This window comes from Acomys minous (assembly GCF_964271855.1).
Source record: "Acomys minous genome assembly, contig: scaffold_93, whole genome shotgun sequence".
Lineage (NCBI taxonomy): Eukaryota > Metazoa > Chordata > Mammalia > Rodentia > Muridae > Acomys > Acomys minous.
Window position 1 is genome coordinate 79,278 of NW_028182118.1, and position 22,104 is coordinate 101,381.

The 22,104-nt window shown below is 48.1% G+C and overlaps 1 protein-coding gene across 1 annotated transcript in view; it reads left to right on the top strand.

Moving 5' to 3' along the window:
- The window catches only part of LOC311591829 (gamma-tubulin complex component 3-like), a gene marked incomplete at both ends in the record, with an annotated part of 49,891 nt that extends 31,683 nt beyond the window's left edge, over window positions 1-18,208 (top strand). The window contains 6 exons of the mRNA XM_084803447.1: window positions 3,497-3,632; window positions 9,246-9,334; window positions 9,418-9,549; window positions 12,686-12,826; window positions 17,275-17,391; window positions 18,077-18,208. Coding sequence (XP_084659573.1) covers window positions 3,497-3,632; window positions 9,246-9,334; window positions 9,418-9,549; window positions 12,686-12,826; window positions 17,275-17,391; window positions 18,077-18,208 — 747 coding nt within the window. The remainder of the gene's footprint in view (window positions 1-3,496; window positions 3,633-9,245; window positions 9,335-9,417; window positions 9,550-12,685; window positions 12,827-17,274; window positions 17,392-18,076) is intronic.
- Window positions 18,209-22,104: the final 3,896 nt, after the last annotated feature.

The following is a 22,104-nucleotide window of genomic DNA, read 5'->3' on the forward strand; positions in this document are numbered from 1 at the left end:
TGTTACTGGGGATATTTGCTGAGGGTGACTGGGCTCTAACATCCCTTCTCTAGTGGTTGTGGCAGAGTGGCTTTATGCCTGCCCCTTCTGTGGGATGAGTCACACCCTTTGCTATGCGGTGATTCCATGGAAGCCACATTCACAGAATGGCAGCCACAGACGTGTCTTAAGTGGCCTGTGGCATGTGGCCTGAGAACTGTTAGGCAGGTTCTTAGCCTCATTAATCCTGACCATGACTTTGATCAGGTCAGAGCTAATAGTTTGAAACAACAACTGTTGATGAGTTGAATCTTTCAACATTCTCTTAGTGGCCTTTGTCCTGGGCATGTGTCCTGAGTGGTGGTTACTGAGAATCGCTGCATGGTGTGTCAGCAAATTGTTCAGGACTTCCTGCTGTCTGCATAGCTAGCTTATGTGCATTATGCATTTTCACGATAAAGGATAGTTGTAAGGCTAGGGACAGCTCAGTGCTAGAGCTCCGAGGCCTCAAGTTCCAACCCCAGGCTACAAAGACAAAATGCCATAGTAAAGATAACTGCACTGATTATTAACAGAGTGAAAGTGCCTTACAAGGAGGCAGGCTGAGTGTGCTTTAGGCATGTGCTTACTTACTTATTCGATGGGTTCATTACACACCTCACTGGCATGTCAGAGCTGTACCTGTGTGTGTATAGCTAGAACTCAGGTTTTGAATACAGTTTTAGAAGGACTAAAGAAGAAAATATATACCACAGCTTTATTTTAATGACACATCTGTGACAGCCCAGTCACACACAGCTAAGTTGTGACAGGAGCCTGGGCTGCCAGATAGAGAGAAGGGACTCTGGGCTGTGTGGTGGCTCAGCAGGTCAAAGTGTGGGGAAGCATTGCTGTGCTGTTTCTGTTTGTGGCTGGCGAATTTTCAATCCTTGTTGTCACAACAGGCATGGTATTATACACTATTAGGCATTGTCTGTCAGGTTTGATTGCACACAGAACATACTGAGCTGTAACAGGAGGGGCTGGGGCAATGGTGCGGTGAGTTTGCTGTACAAGCTTGAAGACTGCAGTTCAGGTCGCCAGCTCTCACGTGAGTGCTGGGTGGAAATGGCAGACCTCCTGCAATCCCAGTGCACAGGAGCCAGGACCTCAGAGTGAGCTGGCTGGCCCAGCTGAGTTACACAGGCACACACACACACACACACACACACACACACACACACACACACGGAAAAAATACACAAAAGATAAAAGGAAGCCCATTTTATAAATACAGTTATTTTTTTCTGCTTTTCTTGTGAATTTGTGTGTTACCTGTTGCGGTTCTATTCTCATTAATTGAGGTTGTCATTTTTTGAACAGAATTTAATTATAGTAGGGATATATCTTGTAGCAATCATATAATTATATCTTGTATAATAGCACTGTTAGGTTCTACTAATTCTAAGATATAAAATGTCAGTGAAATTTTTGGGTAAGTCTAATTTGGGACATTGTGAAATTCACAACCCAGGTTACTGAAGAATGCATTAGCTAAATGCAGCTCCTTAACTATGTGAAGTATTTCTGGTTGACCTTGCTTCTCCTAAGTCTCAAGTTATTTGTGGTAGAGTCCATCCAGATTTAAGTGTGATGAGGTCATGGAGTCTTGATTCCAGCTGCAGAGGACCAATTGGAGGGCTTGCAGCAGTACTGTGTGCAGCGTCTCAGCCTGGTAAGGGTCACCGAGTACAGGGCCTCGGGCGGCTGCTGTCCCACACTGACAGCCTGGATATTTGCTCACTGTTGAGTCTCTACAGATGAGGAGTCTGGAGCTTACTTTATCTCTAGGCTGTAGTCTCCCTTAGGGGAACCAGCCAGCTAGTAAAAGTGCTGTGGTGACTCTTACTTTAAGGTCAGAACCGGGATGTCTTCCTTTTAAGTAGTTGGTATACGAAAGACCATGGCTTAACTGAACTTCTGAAATCAGTGAGAATATGGTACTCCAGGGGCTACTCTATGGTGTACGTGTAGAGAGAAAATCCTACAATTGACTCATGACATCCAGTTCAGATCAGCTTCTGTAGTCACACGAAGATAATTAATACTGTAGGAAGCAAGCAATTTGCAGATAATCCCCCAGGCACTTGTGGTTGATTTTGGAACTCGGAACAGTTTCCAGTCACTCCTATGAGGAGTTGTTTCCTTGTCCTCCTCCTCCTCTTCACCATCACCATCAAGTACCTTCCAAAACCTGCTATTGAGTGGCATAAGGGAGCATGAATTGACCGTTGTTACATGATATGTGTGAGGCACACAGCGGAACACAAGATAAGCTGGTTTACAGGTAAGAGTCCCATGCTAAGGTGAAAGGAGCAAGCATAAAGTTCTAGGAGCCTGTGTGGAGTAGTTAGACAGATGGTGAGGTCAAAAGGTAGGGTGAGCACTGCAGGCTCTCATAGAAAGGCCGGAGGACAGGCATAGACAAGGCAAGGTTTCCTGGATATCAGAGATCCTTCAGAGCAGGCTGGCCCTGTCTCCACACTGCAGGTCTGTGCAGAGTCAGTGCCCACAGCGCTACAGAGGCTTCCTTCACTGTCTAGTGCTAGGTGGGGCATTTAGTTGAACTAATTTGTTTGTAGTTAACCTGACACCTTGACCAGCACAGGAGGGACAACAGGAGGAGGGCTGAGACAGTCTCTCTACCAGGACACATTACTTGCTTGAGAAGCCACAACCATGGTACTGAGCAGAGGTACGGAAGGAGTCTGTAAATCTGTGACGAGGATCAGAAAGACTTGTTAGGGTAGAGGTGCCGCTAGGCTTGCCTCTACTTTTGGAGATGTCGTTACTAAAACAAGTGATTCCTCTGTCTGTCGCTTAGGATTTGGGGCTTACAGTCATGTGTTCAAGTTTAGACTGGGCTGGGCTGGGCTTACAGTCCTGCTGAGTTACGGCTAGAGAGTTGGCTCAGTGGCTAAGAACACTTGTTGTGCTTCCAGAGGACCCACGTTCTAATCCTAGCATCCACACATCTGTAAGTACAGTCCCAGGGGATCCAGTGTCCTCTTCTGGTCCCCAAGGGCACCAGGCATGCCCAGCACATGGTTTCACAGACACACATGTAGGCAAATATAAAGCACAACAAACAAACAAAGCCCAGCATGGCAGTGCATGCCTTTAATCTTAGCACTTGGGGGACAGAGGCAGGTAGGTCTCTGAGTTAGAGGCCAGCCTGGTCTATACAGAGAGTTCCACCCTGTGTGGGGAGAAAAGTCTTGGTGAGCAGTCTGCTGGTCACACCACCTTCATGCCGGTGTCTCCAGCTACAGGACTGACAACATATCACACCTGCTGCTGGTTGGTAAGTAATCAGGTGGCTGCTGTTAGAGCCTGCTTCTTCTGAGATGCACTGCTTTCCTTACTCTAGGTCCCTTGTAAACTGGGCAGGAGTTGTGTGTTTGCTGATTGTGGGAAGGCTAGGCCTGGGCTAGGAGAGTGTTTTGCACATGAGATGCAGCCTATCTTGTCTCTCTAGGTGTTCACGCGAGAATGCATGAGCCACTACCTGAGAGTGTTCAACTTCCTGTGGAGGGCCAAGCGCATGGAGTACATCCTCATTGACATATGGAAAGGACACATGTGCAATGCGAAACTCCTGAGGAACATGCCAGGTAAAGGCAGAGGAGGCCAGTGAGGCCAGCTGAGAACGGAGCTGACAGGACCCACTGTTGTAGGAAAAGGTCATTGTGTCTTGACTTCATTACAGAATAAGAGAAAATTAAGTCATACTGGATTTTTCCCCCGTACCATAAAGTTTCTTTTAAAATCATGTTTGTTTTTCAATAATGTCCATGGTGTAGTTTAATTAAAATAACAACAAAAGCAACAACAACAATAATAATGTATGTTCTATTTGTGAGTGCCTGATCCTATGTATGTGCACCATGTGTGTGCTTGGTACGCATGGAGGCCAGAAGAGGTGTTGGATGCCCTGGAGTTGGCATTACAGACAGCTGTGAGCTGCCATGTGGGTGCTGAGAATCTAACATGGATTCTCTGAAAGACCACTGAGCTATCCCTAGCCCCTAACTTAATTTTTTAATCACCCATAGTCAAGGAAGGAAAACCTTTCAATAGGTCCCTGGTTCATTCAAAATTCACTTAGTGCCTTAATTATATTCTCTTTGAAGCATTAATTTTTCTTTTGACCATAATCCAGGATGTAGACGTGTTTTGTATTTTATAATTTAGAACTATAGTTAGACACTTAGATATTTAGTCGATTGTGTTAATGTTACAATATTGAATGACTTCAATTATGATAATTTTGAGTTCATTATGTTGAAATCAATTATGAAAACATTTCATAAACCTCTCTAAAGAACAACTGAGCTAAATCTGCCCTTTGATTAGTAAAATTAGTCATAAGTAAGATCGAGCAGTTGTTTGAACAAAGAGGTTTCCTCATCACTGCTGTGGGCTGCAGGCTGACTCCAGACAGCGATGGCTACAGCAGACTGCAGCAGTGCTGGCCACCAGGCCAGTGTGGCCATGGAGAGAGTGGCCTTTACCGAGGCTCTCAGCACTGCTCTGTACTCAGTGATGGCTGTTTCCTTGCTGGTAGCTGAGAAGGAAGTAAAGGGAATGCAGCTAGCTTCCTGTTTCACATGCTGAAGCCAACAGAGTGGTGCATACTGTCTTCTTCACAATGTTCTTGCCACAAAGAAACTGGCCTCTTTGGTCCTCAGGGAGAAACAAGTGTCTTCACACAGGAGGTCATGCAAGGCTTGTGCCTTAAGGTGTCCTGTTGTGTGCCGCCCCAGGCCTGACCCTGCAATTGCATTTCCTTCTGCTTAAGCTGTCCACTGATTCGTGGACATCGGGCTTTTAGAGGAGTGTAGAAGAGTGTTAACCCTCTGGTATAGCTGGTGACAAAGCACACTGACTGGTGGCAGTGCAGTCCACTCTGTGTAAGACAATAGTCCTGCGTGAGCTCAAGAGATGCAAGTAAGTGGCTGGAGACTGGCTGTGGTGTTGAGCACTTGCTGTTCTTGCTGAGCACCCAGGTTTAGTTCCCAGCACCCACATAGTGGCTCATAACCACCTATTACTCCAGTCCCAGAAGACTTGATGCCTTCTTCTGTCAGCCTCTGACACCAGGAATGCATGCAGTGCGTATGCATGCATGCAGGTAAAACACTCATACAATAAACTTTATCACTAAATATTAAAAATAAATCTAAAGAAATGTAAGTGACAATTGTTTTCAAATAGTGCACATAAAGCCCTGTATTACACTGGACTGACAGATAACAGTCCGCGCTTTTGTCTTTCTGACTACTGAGCAGGACTGCTCCTGCTGGTAGTTTGCAGTGAGGCCGTGCTCCTGCCTAGTGCTGGGCCTGCCCTGGAGGCACCCCTTTAGGTGTATCATCACCAGTCAGTCACAGACTCTCTCAGGTCTCACATGGAGACCTCATTGTCACTTGTCTTCCTTTCCAGTGGAGAGAGTCCAAGGTTGAACAAGGGAAGTGATTGGCCCAGGGTTCTACAATTGATGTCAGGACTTAGTGTGGCTTCTCTTATTGGAAGGCAAAAATGAAAGTCTTGGAGAAAAATGAGTCAAGAACAAGCTAAAATGAATCAAAGATGGAAGGCCCTGTGGGGGAAGCTAAGTCTCCTTCAGCATAGAACCTATAAAGGAACTTGAAAGATGACAGTTTTCTGGTCACTGCATTATAGGACACTTAGGTGACAAGAGGGTGGAATGGGTGCCTATGAGTCAGTCTTCTGTGTTCAGCCTGTGCCTACTGAAAACAGTAGCAGTATGCAGGCTGAGCCAGCTCATTGTCTATTGAAAAGCCACGGGAAGCCAAGGTATCCCCGAATTCTTTCTGTTGGTTTTTCGTTTATCCGTACTCTATCACTTCTGAAGTGTTGCTCAGTCTTCACTGCAGCCATCAGGGACTGCACTGCCTGCATGTGTGCCAGCCACAGCATGGTCACTCGCCTTTGGAAATATGGATGGCACAGTGGTTCTGGACTGAAGCATAGAGAGGCAGTATGCATTAGAAATGGTAGGGAGCAGGGCAGATGCTGAGAAGTGCCTTGAGGCCACAGACTGATGCACAGACTTGAGGCACAAGCTGGTCTGATTGGCAGCTGTTTTCTTTGTGGTGATGTATTTAATAGTAATACATCTTACAAAGGTGGTACCTTAGGTGTCTTCCTCTACAAAACTCATGTGTGGGTAACTCAATTTCAGTGGACAGATGAGTCTCTGTGTCTAGAGTTGAACAGCTCTCGTGCCTGCCTTGGGTCTGACAGTGCCACTGCCTAGGGTGGCCAGGATTAAATTTGCAAAGAAATCAGCATCCAGCCTGAGTCTAACAATGAGTTGTTGTCTGTGTGTGTGTGACTCTTACCTGTAATTCACACACACAGAATGCCATCAGGAGAGATATGAAGGCAATTGGATGTTGAACACAAAACATGCAGAAAATGCTGGTTTTTGAAGCATCTTTTAAATCCAAAGCACTGGAAATTAAATTAGTTAAGTGTTTGATCTTGAGCCACTTAAACAGCAGCCAGGAGAAGTGGGTAAAAACTTGATCAAGCCACCATAAACGGCAGCCCCAGGGGAAGTGGGTAGATACTTGATCAAGCCACCTTAAACAGCAGCACCAGGGGAAGTGGGTAAATACTTGATCAAGCCACCTTAAACAGCAGCGCCAGGGGAAGTGGGTAGATACTTGACCGAGCCACCTTAAACAGCAGTGCCAGGGGAAGTGGGCAGATACTTGATCGAGCCACCTTAAACAGCAGCGCCAGGGGAAGTGGGTAGATACTTGATCAAGCCACCTTAAACAGCAGCGCCAGAAGTGGGTAGATACTTGATTGAGCCACCTTAAACAGCAGCACCATGGGAAGTGCAAGTTGTGGAGGAGATCTTGAAACTGTGATGATCACACTAGGGTATTTCTTTAAGGAAATCTAGGACTTAGGGTGGCAAGGTGTCTCCTGCTGCAGGTATGCCCTGCTGACCATGCCTGGGCCACAGAGCTGGGTCAGCTTGCTCTGGTCTTTCAGGAGCATTTAGAGGGCAGTCGACAACCAAAATTGTCCCTAGGAAGGAGATTGGCTTGTCTGCATTGTGTGTTGAGAGTGTGCCTGTGTCTGTGTAGGTGCACTGTGTGTGCATCCGCCTGCTCTCTTCAGAGCCAGAAGAGGCTGTTGGCCCTCCCGAAGTTGCATTACCAACAGCTGTGAGCTGCTGTGTGGGTGGTGAGAAACTGCATGTAGGTACTGCATGCAAGGACAGGACGTGCTCGCAACTGCTGCGCTATCTCTCCAGCCCCAGTAGATCTTCCTAGCTGTGTGTGTAAGATTGTGTTTTAACCCACTAGGGTACACTTATATGTTCATTTCGCTCAGTGTGGTGTTGCACTGAGGCCATTCTTAGAATTGGGAGGATTTTTCTTGCTTTAAGCTTGTATTCTGTATGCATTTCCAGGGTATGGGTAGAGCTGAGGATAGCAGGGACGAGTTAAGTCCTAAGGGGTACTGGACTGTGCTGTGCCTTTGACTCAAGCCCATGCTTCTGAGAGCTGCATAGAGCTGGCAGTATGTTTTCAATCCTCGGTCAGAAAGGACAGCCGTGTGGGTAGCAGACTGCAGTCATGCCTAGAGGATCTGTGTTCGAAACTGTGTTTTTCAGCAGGCAGTGACCTCACTGTCAGGTGTCACCATAGAAGAATGTCTCCTTCAGAAAATGAAGTGACAGGCTTTCCTAGGAAGAAAAATATGTCCACTGTGTAGTGAAAACTGAAGGAAGAGCACATGTGATAACTTTGTTCAGTATGGCCCTGGTCATGCAGGTTCTGTGGGCAGGATTTGAGCGCTGGGGTAAAGTGAATGCAAAGAGCTCATCCAGCCGGTTCCCAGCTTGGAGGATGCTGCAGAATGCACCCAAAGTGCACAGATGTGAGGTGCCATCGCCCAGTTCCATGGATGTTTTAGAGTGCACCGCTGTATTTAAGGGTCTGTTGGGACATGCACCATCAAGGTCGGAGAGGCAGAGCCCTTTCATGCTAGTTCTTGGTGAAAACCAGAGTCCTTCTGCAGAGTATTTTCTTCTGAGGTTATGACCGTGTATAACTTTGTAGTGCCTTGTGACAGGTGGCTCTGTCCTCTGCATGGGGAACAAGGTGATTGTATGGCTAGAGGATTAGGTTAGATAGCCCAGCCTCAGTGGAGAAAACCACACCCTGTCCAGGAAACCGAGAAGCAAAGCCTCCTCGTCAGATGTACAGCCGGCATGTGTAAGCAGCATCTGCTCACTCTAGACAGACCAGAGTAGCGTGACCTTGAGTCCAACCTGGCCAACTAGTGAGTTTATTGGGTTATACTGATGAGGAGCTGCTTGAAGGAGCACACATGACTCACATTCAGCCACATCACTGAAAACCCACCCTGGCTTGGGTACAGCTAACCCGGGCTATATTCCTGGAGCTCTGCAGACATGTGTCCCTGAAGACATGCAGGCCGCTTGACAGGTTGGCAAGCCTCCTCCTGTAAGGAAGATGGGCCTCTCAGCTTCTCTGGACTGGGGAGGCATATTTACTGTCTCATGAACCCCCCTCCTCTGTCTGGTGGGACCATTTCTATTCAAAATAATTACTATACAACAGCTGTATTCATAGATACAGATTCCAGAGTGTGGGCGAGGCCTGTGGAGTGTGCTGCTCTCTTGAGGGTCCTGTGCCGGTGGGCACAGCAGAGCCCTCTTCTGGTCTCCAGATGAGTAGGGGAAATAGCTATGCCTTGGTGGTGGATGGACCAGTTGTAGAGAAAACATAAAATAAGGCTTCTATTTATGTGTGATGCTCACTTGTATAAAATAAGCATTTGTACTTAGCTGTGTGTGTTCGTGAGTGCTGGTGAACAGTTACAGAGACCAGAAGAAGACATCTGCTGTTCTCTCTTGTCCTACACCTTCCTCCTTGCCAGCTTGTGGTGCTCCTGCCTCTGACACTCCAATCCTGGATTATAGGCATGCCTAACCATGCCCAGCCTTTTACATGGGTGCTGGGGGTCTGAACTCAAGTCTGTGTGCTTGCCGAGACATGCTCTTGCCCACAAGGCACACTCCATTAGCTGAAGCACAGGCATGAGCAGGAAGCCGCTTCCTGCTCAGTGTCTGGAATTAGTGGGCAGCTTGCAGGCAGAGAGGGCTACGTGAGCACCAGTGCGTCCCCGCCCTGATGACATTCTGTGTCTTGCAGAGTTCTCCGGCGTACTTCACCAGTGCCACATCCTGGCCTCTGAGATGGTGCACTTCATCCATCAGATGCAGTACTACATGACCTACGAGGTGAGCCGGCCTCTGCCCCTGCCATGTGGCTCAGAGCTGGGAGATGACTAGGCCCTTCCCAACACCTCAGCTTGTCCTTTCAGGTCCTCGAGTGCTCTTGGGATGAGCTTTGGAACAGAGTGCAACAGGCCCAGGACTTGGACCACATTATTGCAGCACATGAGGCATTCCTGGATACCATCACCTCCCGCTGTCTCCTAGACAGTGACTCCAGGGTAAGGCTCACTCCTGCAAACCAGGACTGGAACTGCCAGGTGTCAGGCACCGCCACATCTGAGAGAAAAGCTTAATAAACTTGGAGTTTGAGGGTCGCTTTCTAACAGAATTGGAATAACATTGGTGATATGAGAGTGTGCTGTAGCATCTAACATGATTGTGATGACAGGGCAAGCAGCAATGCCCTGTTGATGGTGTAAGGAATAGGAGGAGGCGTCATGAACGATGTCCTGTGGAGCTATAGCAGGATGGACACTAGAAAGGCATCGAAACAGCAAAACAGTGGTGGCATGCATGAAAATCCCAAAGAGTGGAGAGATTAGAACTTCCCCCTTCCTCATGCTGGGCGTCAGTCTCGGCCTTCTGTGTCTAGATACACTGAGTCTACTGTTTCATTCTCTTGGTCTAGGGGCAGTGGTTTTAGTTAATGGCATATGGCTGCATGGCTTTAAACAGACTGTGTGCACTAGCCACGAGCATGTCATAGGCCGGGCTTTCCCCAGGCTTTCCTTTCTTGTAGTGAGCCCCCACTCTAGGAAGTTACATGTTTTGAGCAGCAGGGCTTTCCTGGAGCTCTGATCTCCTTTAAAGGTCTGGGTGGAGAATGACCATCTCTGAGCTTGAAGCAGGTAAACTGGCCCTCAGGTTGAGGTCTTGAGCATTTCTCAGTGGGCACTGCTCCAGACACGTTCTGGGTTTGTGGGGAATGCTTCTTCCCAGGCTTTCCCAGGGCTTTTGTGTTGTTTCCTCTTAGTCTGCATTAGCCCACTATGGTGGGTAGAATTATTGAGTTATATGTGCAACAAACGGTGATTCAAAGGTACTTCTATGTGGAACTTGTTTTCTAGATACAGAAGTCATGTGATAGAAATGCTTAATATATGTTGACCATAACTACTAACTCATGAGGTGTGCATCAGAAGTGGTCCTGTTGGCCATTCTTGCTAAATGCAGTATCTGTGTTGCAGTGGGTGTTGCATTGTCACTTGGCACATGTTTGTTATGAATGTGATGGCATCAATGTCCTGAGAGTGTATGATGATACCCGCAGGTCCTCTGCTGTTCTCCGTGTTGTGCCACGGACATGGAGCACCCACACATGGGTCAGCTTCAGTGTTCAGACAGACGGCAGGTTCTTGTGAATCCAGGGTTCTCCTGTTTTCAGAGGCGCAATGTGACTTTGTGGGAATTATAGCATTCACCATGGTAACTGACTTGTAGCTGCTGCTCTTCAAGCTGTTGAAGTCATATTTGATGTTGTTTTGCATGAGTTAGACAGGTGTGAGTCACCCTGTGTATTGCTCTTGAGAAAATGTTGGTGTTACTAAGGACTGTACCCACACCGTCACCCTGAGCCCTCCAGGGCTCTGCTAACATGGACTGAGCTCATCCAAGAATGGGAAATGTCTGTGAGACAAGTAGGAGCATCCTAATCCTTGCCTTGATAGAAGAGCTGTGGATATGAGGGAAGTCCAGAGAAGCTTGTGCTGCCTGCCTGTCGGGAGATGGTCCTGGACAGAGATAGTCTGTGGTGCATCTCAGCCAGCTTCACTAATGGAGCCCTGCCTCCTGATCTTGTGCCCTCATAGCTGCTTAATGAAGCAATCGGCTGTTGTAGCTCAGACTGCTCTGGAAGTGTAATCCTCCTGCCTCAGCCTGTGGAGTGCTGAGATTATAGATATGAACTGCCACCCGTGGCTTTTGGGCGTTTTTGTCATTGTTTGTTCCTAAGAAATAAATCTGTTACATAGAACAGAGCAAGACAATCTGTTATGGATGTATTAATTTTAACATGGTATTTTCAGTATGTCACTTTGTGAGAAAATCAGTTATTACAATACATAGTGAACTTGGAGGGGGAGGAGTGACAGTTGTGTGTGTGTGTGTTTCTGTGTGTGTATCCCATTGTTTATGCAGCATTGAGGAAAATATCCCAAGCAGCACAGTGACAAGGTGCAAGCTGTAGGCGCTTGGAGTGCCACAGTGTACACTTTATTAAAGGACACATCAGTTAGTGACCTTGAGTGCAATACAGTGTTCCAAAATTAAGCTGTGCTTTGCATGACTGCAATAGAGAAATAAACTAGAGAATTACATCCTTATTAGAATGTAAGCAGGACCACCTCCATTCTTTTTTGTCTACTTTTGCCATAAAATAAAATTCTGACAGAGAACAGGAGGACGCTTGCTTGAGCATGTACCTCACACTAGCCAAGTAGCTGCCTGTAGTAATGGCGTCACCTGACCTGGCCCTTCTGTCTCCCTGCATTTCTGTGAGGCTTGAAGGCCCTGTTTCGCATGAGTGCCTAGGTAAGCTCAGTGTCAGTGGTGCTGCCCGGCATCTCAGCAGGACAGGGCGTCATTAACTGTGGAGATAATCTTCTCTCCAAGCTGCCTGAGGCATGTCTTCCACCATGTGGTGGTTTGAAAGAGGAGGCTCATATGTTCTAACGATTGGTCCCCCAGTCAGTGGAAGTGTTTGGGAAGGATTAGGAGGTGTGGCCTTGCTGGGGGAGGCATGTCCCTGGGAGTGGGCCTCGATGATGTTTCAAAAAGCCTACAGCAGGCCCAGTCTCTCTCACTGCCTGCTGCCTTTGCATCAGGATGTAGAGCTCCAGGGCCATGCCTGCCTGCTTCTTGCCATGATCACAGAGTAACCCTCTGAAACTAAGCAAGGCCCAACTCAAGGCTGTCTTTATGAGTTGCTGTGGTCAGGGTATCTCCTCATAGCAGCAGAGTAGTAACTAAGGCACTGTAAGGAGTAGGAGGAGCCTGTCCATTTTGTGGTGCTGTGAGGCTTTGGAGATGTGTGCACACTTGTACACTCAAAGCACACACTGGTAGTCAGTGTGTCTACGTCCTCAGGTCACACTCTGTGCAGCAGATGCTACTTTACAACATCCCGCTCTCAAGAGGCACATCAGTCGTGTGAGAACCCGGCAGCACCAGTGAACAGCGGTCACTGCTGTCAGGGTGGAGGCCTCATCCCAAGTGCTCTTTGTCACTACTGCTCAACATGGTTACATTGGGGACCATTTCCCTGAGTTTTAGAGGAGACGCACACGTATATCAGTAAGTAGATGCCTCACTAGCGTGTTGAGGCTCTGTTCATTTAAAAACACTGTGTCTTTCCAGGTACTTTTAAATCAACTCAGAGCTGTGTTCGATCAGATAATTGAACTTCAGAATGCCCAAGATGCCATGTACAGAGCTGCTTTGGAAGAGCTACAGAGGCGGCTGCAGTTTGAAGAGAAGAAGAAACAGTGTGAACTCGAGGTTTGGGTTTTAAACTGCTTTCTCACTCCTGGCCAGTCACTATGAGCGGCCGTAGCTGCCAGAGTGTTTCTGCTGGAATCTCCACAGACTGAGGCTGCGTGTGTCTGCCCTGAGTCAGAGGAAGCTCTGTGCGCTGTCAGCTGGAGAGGTCACCACTGCTGCCATACCAGTGGCCATGGTGTCCCAGTGTCTCTGTGAGACTCACAGCTGAGGGATCAGGCACTGGGATGGGAGTACTGCCACATGAGCTGTTTCCTTGGGATATTTCTGTGTGTTCCCAGTGGCCTGGGGTTAGTGAGACCCATCAGTCAATCGGGATGGAACTATCTCTGCTGTTTCTGGGTGCCTAGGATTGGAGTAATGCAAGTACAGTTAGGTTGGTTCTACCTTTGAGTATTGTTATGTGATGCCCATGTGAGGGGTCTGGCAGCTGCATCACAGACACCAAAGGGTGGAGTTTGGAAGCAGGAGTGTGTGTGTCCTTTTGGTGCCACTGGGGTATCTCATGGCTACAGTGGTTTGTAGGTAATTCTGAAGAGCCACTGATTGGCATACACATAATCTCCTGATCCCTGCCTAGCAGCCTGTGCATGGCTGAGAAATGCAGGATTCCGCCCTAGCTATTGAGTACCATCTCTGCCTTTGGTAGAGTTGCCATCTGTGACGTGACTTGTAAAGCAATCGTGATATGCAGTGTGATCTCAGGGTCACCCATCTGGAAAGTTGTTAAGCTATATATAACAGCCCACTGAGGCAGGCAGTGGTAGTGCACACTTTTAATCCCAGCACTGAGGAGGCAGAGGCAGATAGATCTATGAGTTCCAGGCCAGCCTTGTCCACACAGTGAGTTCCAGGACAGCCACAGCTACATAGTGAGACTCTGTCTCAAAAAACCAAACAAACAGAGTTTATTGTTCTGATGATAGCATGGTGGCCAATTGTGTGTGCAGTGATAGCTCACAAGGTTCAGCTGTCCACAGCGGAAGGGGCATGGTACCCACTCAGTACAGGGTTAGCAAGTGTGCTTCACCCAGAGACACTTGCGTGTCTGGGGAGAGCTGTACAACTGAAACTGCCTGCCAAGTTTATTTAAATTCAAAGGGTAAGATAACCCTGCAGTAGTCATTCAAGTGTGGGTCCATTGAGCTCAGAAGGATGGAGCCAGCTCCTGGAAGGGTTTCAGGATCCTGAGTGCCTTGCTGCGGAGGCTGGCTTCTGCCTTCTGACATGCCGCTGCTTGGTGGAGCAGACCCAGAGGTGCTTCTGCCTGCAATTCACCGCTCCTTTCTACTCTCTTCCCACTTTTCTTCTCAAAACCACTTCAGTTACTATGATATTTCCAATTCAAATTTAAGATTGAAGGGCTTTTACTTCTTTCAGTTAAAAAAAACATTTTATACATTGACACTCCTGGTTCTAGCATTAGCATACTTAGTTCCTGCTGTCTGTGACACCCACATTCCTGTACACACCCCTGTGTTCAGTGTGGCTCTGGGACCAGGACCAGCCGTAGTAATTGGAAAAGAAAGTGGCTATTCCATCCCTGAGAGACTGTCCTTCTAGGTAAGTGTGTTCAGAACCAACACCGTCCTGTCCCCTGAGGCAGTGATTCCATGTTGTCCCTGCCTTCATTTCTGATGCTGCGCTCTGTGTGATAGAACGTGGCTGTGAGCGCCAAGATGTTTACTTATTGACATACCAAATGGAGGGCACAATACTGAATGTTTGAGGTTACTCCAAGAATACAGATCTCTTTGGAGTAGTCTAATAAAGTTGTTATAACTTACTTTTGCAGTTATAAGGAGGAAAAGGGAACATAATTCCAAGTAAACTCTGATTACAGATCTGTATGGCAGACCTGCTCATGTCTGAAGTGCTGAGAGCTTTTCCCAAGGTGAAAGTGAGACTGGGAACTGTTGGTTTGGCACACCGTGCACCGACAGTCCCACCAGTGTGAGCATGGCAGGGAGGCAGGGCAGAGAAACAGGGTCTTTTGTAAAGAGGTTGTGGGCATGAAGTGAGTAAGTGAGCTTGTCCGGGTGTTTAGAAATCAGATGTGCCGAGTCTGTTTTCTCGTGTCAGTGTCGGTCAGAGTGAGATCGCCCCCAAAGGTCCGTGTGTTCTGCATGTTGTCAACACGGACCGAACATGACCTGGTTTCCTTGAGTTTCGGTGTCAGTAAGGCCCCTGGAGCCAGTCCCCGTGGACCCTGGTTTTCTTAGTTTCCTTTCCAGTTATAACAAAAGCATCTTGGGGAGACGGGCTTTGTCAGCTCTCAGTTCCAGGTCCTTCCACATCAGGTGCCCTACAGGCTTTTCTACAGTACAGTCTTATCGAGGCGTTTTTCTCAATTGAGGTTCCCTTCTCTCAGATCACTTCACTTAACATCAGGATGACATAATATTAGCCAGCATACCTTCTACAACTGCCCCCAAAATTTTATGTTACTCTCATAATTTAAAATACAGTCTAATTTTAAAAGTTTCCAAAGTCTTGCAAATTTTCAATATTTCAATTCAAAGACTGAACTGTGAACTCCTATAAGATCAAAAACAACTTACATACTTCTAACATATAATGGCACAGAATAAACATTCAAACTTAAAAATGAAACAATCAAGGGCATAGCAAGGCATAATCAAACTAAAACCTTAAATCCAGCAGGGCTAATACCAAATCCTGCAGTTCCATCTCCAGCACCTGGGGCTCATGATGAAGCTGGCTGGGCTCCGTAGGCCTCAGGCAGCCCATTCCTTCAGCCCTTCCACTTGTGGCACACACAGCTTCTCAGGCTTGGACCTGCTGCTCTTCCTGGCACGTGTCCCATGATCCTGGCATCCACACACGCTGTGGTCTCTACCACAGCTTAAGTTCATCCTCACAGCTTGACAGAGTGGCCTCTGTGGGCTTGCTTCCTCTGGGGACCTCAGCCCTGTCTAATGGTGCCTGACCTCAGCTGCTTGCTACCACTCATTCCTTCTTGTTTTCTTTTACACTTTGAAAATCATAGGATATAGACAGAGCCCTCATTTAGAAGTGTAGCCTGCCCACGGCCCACAGGTCTGTCAGCTTCTGTGTGCTAACCCCGAGGAAACACTTTCCTGATGTCCCAGTGCAGGCCACCGGGTTTCTCCTTCATGGTGCTGAGCTCTGTAACAGCCACAGCTGCCTTTTCTCTTGAAGCGTGTCCATGCAACTTTCTAACTAATTAGTTCAGTATCTTTAAGTTCAGTGTTACTCAACATCTTAGGACACTGGCAATGAAGCCAAATTTTGGCTAAAACATCACAGTGTCAGACACAGTCCTTGTTCTGGCAGGCCTCACATGTCAGGCCTGGGCTGTGAGATGGTGGGTCTGTAAGCTATTGACTGGTCTAGTTAATGCCTAATGAGAGGGGAAGGCACACATGTAAAGACATCGAGAAGGAAGTAGCATCGTCTTTTCCCTAAGTCTGTGGAAATAGACTGAAACTCATGGCTCTAGGTGCCCAAAGTGGACTGCATTTGGATACGCTAAAGGGGAGGAAGCTGTCAAAAGCACAGTTGGCGCTGCTGGGAAGCCTCCCACCCACTTGGCCACGGTGCCAAGTTACAACAGCACCATTCATTGCCAGACTATGTGAAGTACCTGAGGCCTATGGACTCAGAACGAACAAGTGTGAGTTCTGAATCAGATAAAATGCATGTGAGATTGGGCTGGAGAGATGGCTCAGAGGTTAAGGGCACTGGCTGTTCGTCCAAAGGTCCTGAGTTCCATTCCCAGCAACCACATGGTGGCTCACAGCCATCTATAATGTGATTTGATGCCCTCTTGTGGCCTGCAGGTGTACATGCAGGCAGAGCACTGTATACATAATAAATATTTTTTTAATGCATGTGAGATACCCTAGCAAAATGAACAGCTTCCCCGTCCAGGACATATGCCAGAAATGCCAAGGTTCAGATCAGAGAGTCTCATACGTGGAATCTACTGTGTTCATTGATGAAAAGAGAATAGACTGGCTGAGCAACTGTGTTCTGTCAAGTTTACCATTCCCTGAAAAACATTTTCTGGGGGGAAGGGGTGTTGAGATATGGTTTCACTGTGTACAGCTCTGTCTGGCCTCCAACTTACCCATTCTCTGCCTCAGGTGGGATTACAGGTTACATGCATGCCTGGCTGAGAAAGACCTGTTAGCGGGAGAATAAGTGGATGTGTCTCTGGGAAACACCCCAGTCCAAGGAGAGGGGGGCATTCCCACGCGAGTGAAGAGCACCCAGCACTCAGGACTGACAAGTTCCCTTCATGCTCATTGTCTGAATGGGGCATGTGGAGGCTCATGGGGCATCTGTGTCAGGCACACCAAGCCAGGAGGAGACTGGCTAGCGATGTGTTGAACGTACGATGCTGTTAGTATTAAAGCAAGCAGGCACCCAGCAGTTAAACCTGCTGCTGCTTCTAATTCCAGGGCCAGTGGGGAGTGACGGCGGCAGAGGAAGAGGAGGAAAATAGGAGGATCCAAGAATTCCAGGACTCCATACCCAAAATGTGTTCACAGTTGCGAATATTGATGCACTTTTACCAGGTATGTATGAGCATGCACCACGGGTTCCTCTTTTGTTACTAGTGCATGCTTCTAGAGGGTTGGTCTTGTGGCTCATTCTTGTCATGTGAGTAGTGGGAGCTGGTGGTCCCCTGAGGACTCATCCTTGCCAGTTCATCTGAATGAGCTCTCCTCAGGCCAGCCGTACAGCTGGGACAAGAGGCTCGGTGGGAGATGGGCACTGGGGACCTGTGACTTCTCATGCTTTTCACAGTGACTGCATTGAGTGCCGTCGCTTTGGATGGTGTAGGCAGAGCGTAGGCTTGTTTCAGAGATCTAAGCCATGGATGGTCACAGTGACTTTGCTAGATCAACATCTGACAGAACTGTGTCCTACCGGAAGGCTGCCTTTCACAGTGGGGTGGAGCCCCAGCAATGGTTCTGGGCTTGAGTGATGATGATGAGGTGAAAAAGACAAGCAGTAGAACACCATGCTTTCTGCACAGAGCAGGCCCAGTGACTGCTTGTCCCTGTAGCATGTGAGTGCAGAGGGATGGCAGTGGTCAGCTGCTCTCACATACAGGGTGTGCATTGCCCATCTAGCTGTACGAATAGTTACTCCTGATGGGAGCCACACAGGCTCAGTCCCTGCTCGAGGCTTCTTGGTAGCAGCGGCATTTGGAGGACATGGTTCTGACCAACCGCCTTTCCTGTGGTCTCTTCCTAGGGCGTTGTTCAGCAGTTTCTGGTGCTGCTGACGACCAGCTCTGATGAAAGTCTCCAGTTGCTCAGCTTCAGGTTGGACTTTAATGAACATTACAAAGCCAGAACCCAGGCATCCGGTTTCTCTGCGCAGTAGGGGGCGGCACAGTTCCCACCCATGAGCCTGTCTTGGGGTTAGCAGTTGCCGACGCAAGCCCAGTCTGTCCAGGCAGCTGGGAGCTGCACATAGGCCACAGTGTTCCAGCAATATGTCTAATAAAAGAAGTCTCACTATCCACCGGACTTGAGTGTTTGTGATGTTACCGAGTTCAGCAGGCCGCTCACCTACAATGTAGTCTTGATGCATTGGGACATCTTATTTCCACCATGCAGTTTGTATTTGTCAGTTAAAAAAAGACAAAAAACTAACAGGTCTTGGTGTGACAGTTGTGAGTCCACAATGAAGGCCAGTCCTTAGTACACAGCTTTAGTTTAATTGTACCTTAGATACCTATACCAGGTCCTTCTGGAAATTGTGTGTGTGGTTTATTTCTCAGAGAATCTCCAGTGTCATTTGACCATGAGCACTGCTTTTGTCTTACTCCCAGGGCTCCAGGTCTAGGCTTCAGAAGAAGCCCACATTCTGCTCTTGGGTGGCTCCTGTCTCAGGAGAGGCTGGCTGGCCCAGGCCTTGCTGTGTGTCGCCAGGCTTTTCCCGGTGACTGTTGCTTGCTGACAGCTGCAGGAACTCACTCCTTCACCATGCAGAGAGGGAGGTGTGGCCTCAGAGTGGGTACACATTTTCTGTGGGACACAAATGGGACTGCCAGTGAACTCATGCTGGCATGGCAGGGAGACAGAGCTATGCAACAGGCATTTCGTCTTACCAAAAAAAAGGGGAGAGGGGGAGAAGAAAAAAAAACTCTACCAGTCTTATGGGTGGTGGCAGATGGCACTCTGAGTGAGCCCCTGGGCAGATAGTTTGAAAAGCATGGAACATTGTACCCACCTCTCCTGGGTAGATGCTACAAATGATGTTTTGACAGTGAGTGAGGAAGAAAACAACTCTCAGAAGACACACATCTGTGAGAAAACATTTTGAAAATGGATTTTCAGAAACATAAAATTTTATGACTTTGTTGATAAGGATGATGTGTGTCTCTGCTTTTCTCTGTCTTAAATACTTAAGAAATACGGAAATCCAATTTTAAAACATGTTCAAAATGTTCCAGTCAGTGAGTTTTGGTTGCTTGTCAAAATTTACAGTTAAACACATTTACCCAAGAGCACAGGTATTTACAGGACAAATTTCAAAACAGGCTCAGCCGAGCTGACAGTATGGAAAACTCCTGACAAGAGTCTGGAGTGCAGCTGCTGAGGCAAGGCATGGCTCTGTCCCTTTTTTCTTTTTTTTCTTCTGTTTCTTTTTCTTTTTTTTCTTCTGGTTTTTCAAGACAGAGTTTCTCCATGTAGCCCTGGGTGTCCTGGAACTCACTCTGTGGACCAGGCTGACCTCGAACTCAGAGATCTACCTGCCTGTGCCTCCCAAGTGCTGTGATTAAAGGCGCGAGCCACCATTCTGGACTCTTCAGACCTGGGGAACTGTTTTTTGTTTTTAGTCTCCAGGCATTGCAGTCATTGGTACACTTTGCTGAGGTGAAGTATCACTTTGTATCATGCACAGCAGCCAATGCATCAGAAGCAGGAAAGCCTCTTCAAGTGCACACAGCTCTTCCTAAAACCCTTCCACTCATTTTCCTGTAAGGAAGAAATCATGGCTGCCAGCAAGATTTAAAGTCTTAGCCCCGCCCTTTGGAAGTTTTAGTTCAGTGGGTCATCCTAACAGTTCTTGTTGAAAACCCATCTTCACACTCACACTCAGACTCTTTCTGCTAGGCCTCCCTAGTGCTGGGGTTGCAGGTGAGTGCCAGGCCTGGCTTTGCATATTGGAGTCCTCAGAGCTTGCTGTTCTCTGTCACACAGGGGCAGTGGTGGCTTGGGCTGGGGGAACCCAGAAGCGTGTGGTACCCTTTGTGTTTGTACAACTGAGCAGAGATGTGCCCCGGGAAGCCTTCCTTGGCATCACCCAGAAGCTCCTTGAGGGACAGAAGGCATGAGTCTCGGCAGGGAGGTGATGGATGTTTGGGTGGTGGTACCCACTGTGTGTCACTGGGGAAGAGGGCGGCAAAGCCTGCAACCACCATGCCCATGCAATCTGTATGGAAGCCGGTTGCCTGCAGCCTCTGTGCCAACCCTGAGGTCTTCCAGAAGCAGACAGTACATGGGGACCCCAGTGTTGCCAGGATGCAGTGTTGATCTGCTTGTCTTATGGGGTAATTCAGGGCGATTTTGCTAGATTTGAGCAGACTGTAACTCCCCCTGCCAGCAGCCCCTGCAGAGCCTATGTTGTCCAAGTGTTGGGCCAGGCAATGGGGCCAGGTTTGTGGCTGTTCCTTCCCCAGGCAACCTATTAGTCATCAGTTGTATGTTATCTATTGAATTGATAATGTTCTAGATACATTATTACTATCCCCTATCTACCATTTCTTTTTAGGTTTTAAATGATGGCCACCAGCTAATGGTGGGCAGCATGGGGGCTGGCATTCATGGCTTGTGCCACTGTGGCTTTGCACTTCGACCTTGCATGCCATGGCTTGCTTGTCGTGAGCAGCGTGGACACACAAAGGCCATTCTGAGGGCAACACACTCCGTTTGCTCTCCCAGCTTCTCTGCCTGTTCCTACCTTTTTCTTGGTGAAGTTCAGGGTGTGGCAGAATGACATCTCCTCATATATGCACCACTTTAGGAGATGCTTAGCAGTTATCTACTGAGCCTGGGGACACCTCTTAACAGAACCTGGCCTGTGCTGATGAGACCAGTGGACCTGTACTGAGGACACTGGGAAGGGGGCGATGGGATTACCACCTCTCCAATCAGCTCTCCTCCACACTGTCATTTATTTATTTATTTACTTACTTACTTACTTACTTACTTACTTATTTGGTTTTTTCGAGACAGGGTCTTTCTGTTAGCCTTAACTGTCTTAGACTCGCTTTGTAGACCACACTGGCCTCGAACTCATAGTGACTGCCTGCCTCTGCATCCTGAGTGCTAGGATTAAAGGTGTGAGCCACCATGCCCGGCTTTCCACACTGTCCTAATGCCGGTTTTCTGAATGCACTTTGTATGATGATTCGTGTGTGGCCCCATGTCCCTGGTCCCATACATATCCTGCATGTATCCCTTCTGACGGAGCAGGACTGACCAGCTTTAGGAAGTGATGGGCCTGGGCCTGATCGCTTTCCCTCTGTGCACAGGAGAACCGCTTTGGGCTTCAGTCCATCCTGTGTCAGTGAGTTTGTGGAGTCAGATTGGAGGAAGGGCTACAGGTTACAGCTTGCGAAGGGGCTGGGTGAGCCCTAGGCAGCACAGCAGGCCTTAGAGACATTGCAGGAGGTATCCCTGAGGCAGCAGTGAGGTGGCCAGTGATGGCCAGGGTTCTATGTGGTCAACATAACACGGAGAACAGAAAGATGCTCTACCCGCAGGACAAGCCAGGCCGTGCTGGCACGGGGGGTGGGGGTGGGGGGATTTTTTGCTGAAGATGAAGATGGGCAATGTCGACCTGGCACTTGGAGGAACATTTGGTAGTGGTGTGCAGACAGCTAGGGGAGGCAGGAGTGCATTGCAGGGAAGCAGGTGACTCTGGGATGAGCAGTGACCATTCAGATCCCCAGCTGGGGGCTGGGCTTTGAGTGAAGAACAGAGGAAGCCACCACGTTGTGGGGCTTGGAGAGTCACAGCCTGAGTTCTGTCCTGTAAGGACCTGTTTTTGATGCTGGGCACAAATCTGAGTCTTGGAGGTGTGCAGGCAGAACTTTGGACAGCAGTCCCAAGGGAACATTGCATCCTGTCTGGCTTCAGCCCTTTGCATGAAGAGTAATGGCAGGACAGCATGGTATCAGAGCAGGAACAGACACAGATCAATGGGATGGCATAGAGGACACAAACATAAGCCCACACAGCTTTAGTCACCTGAGTTTTGACAAAGAG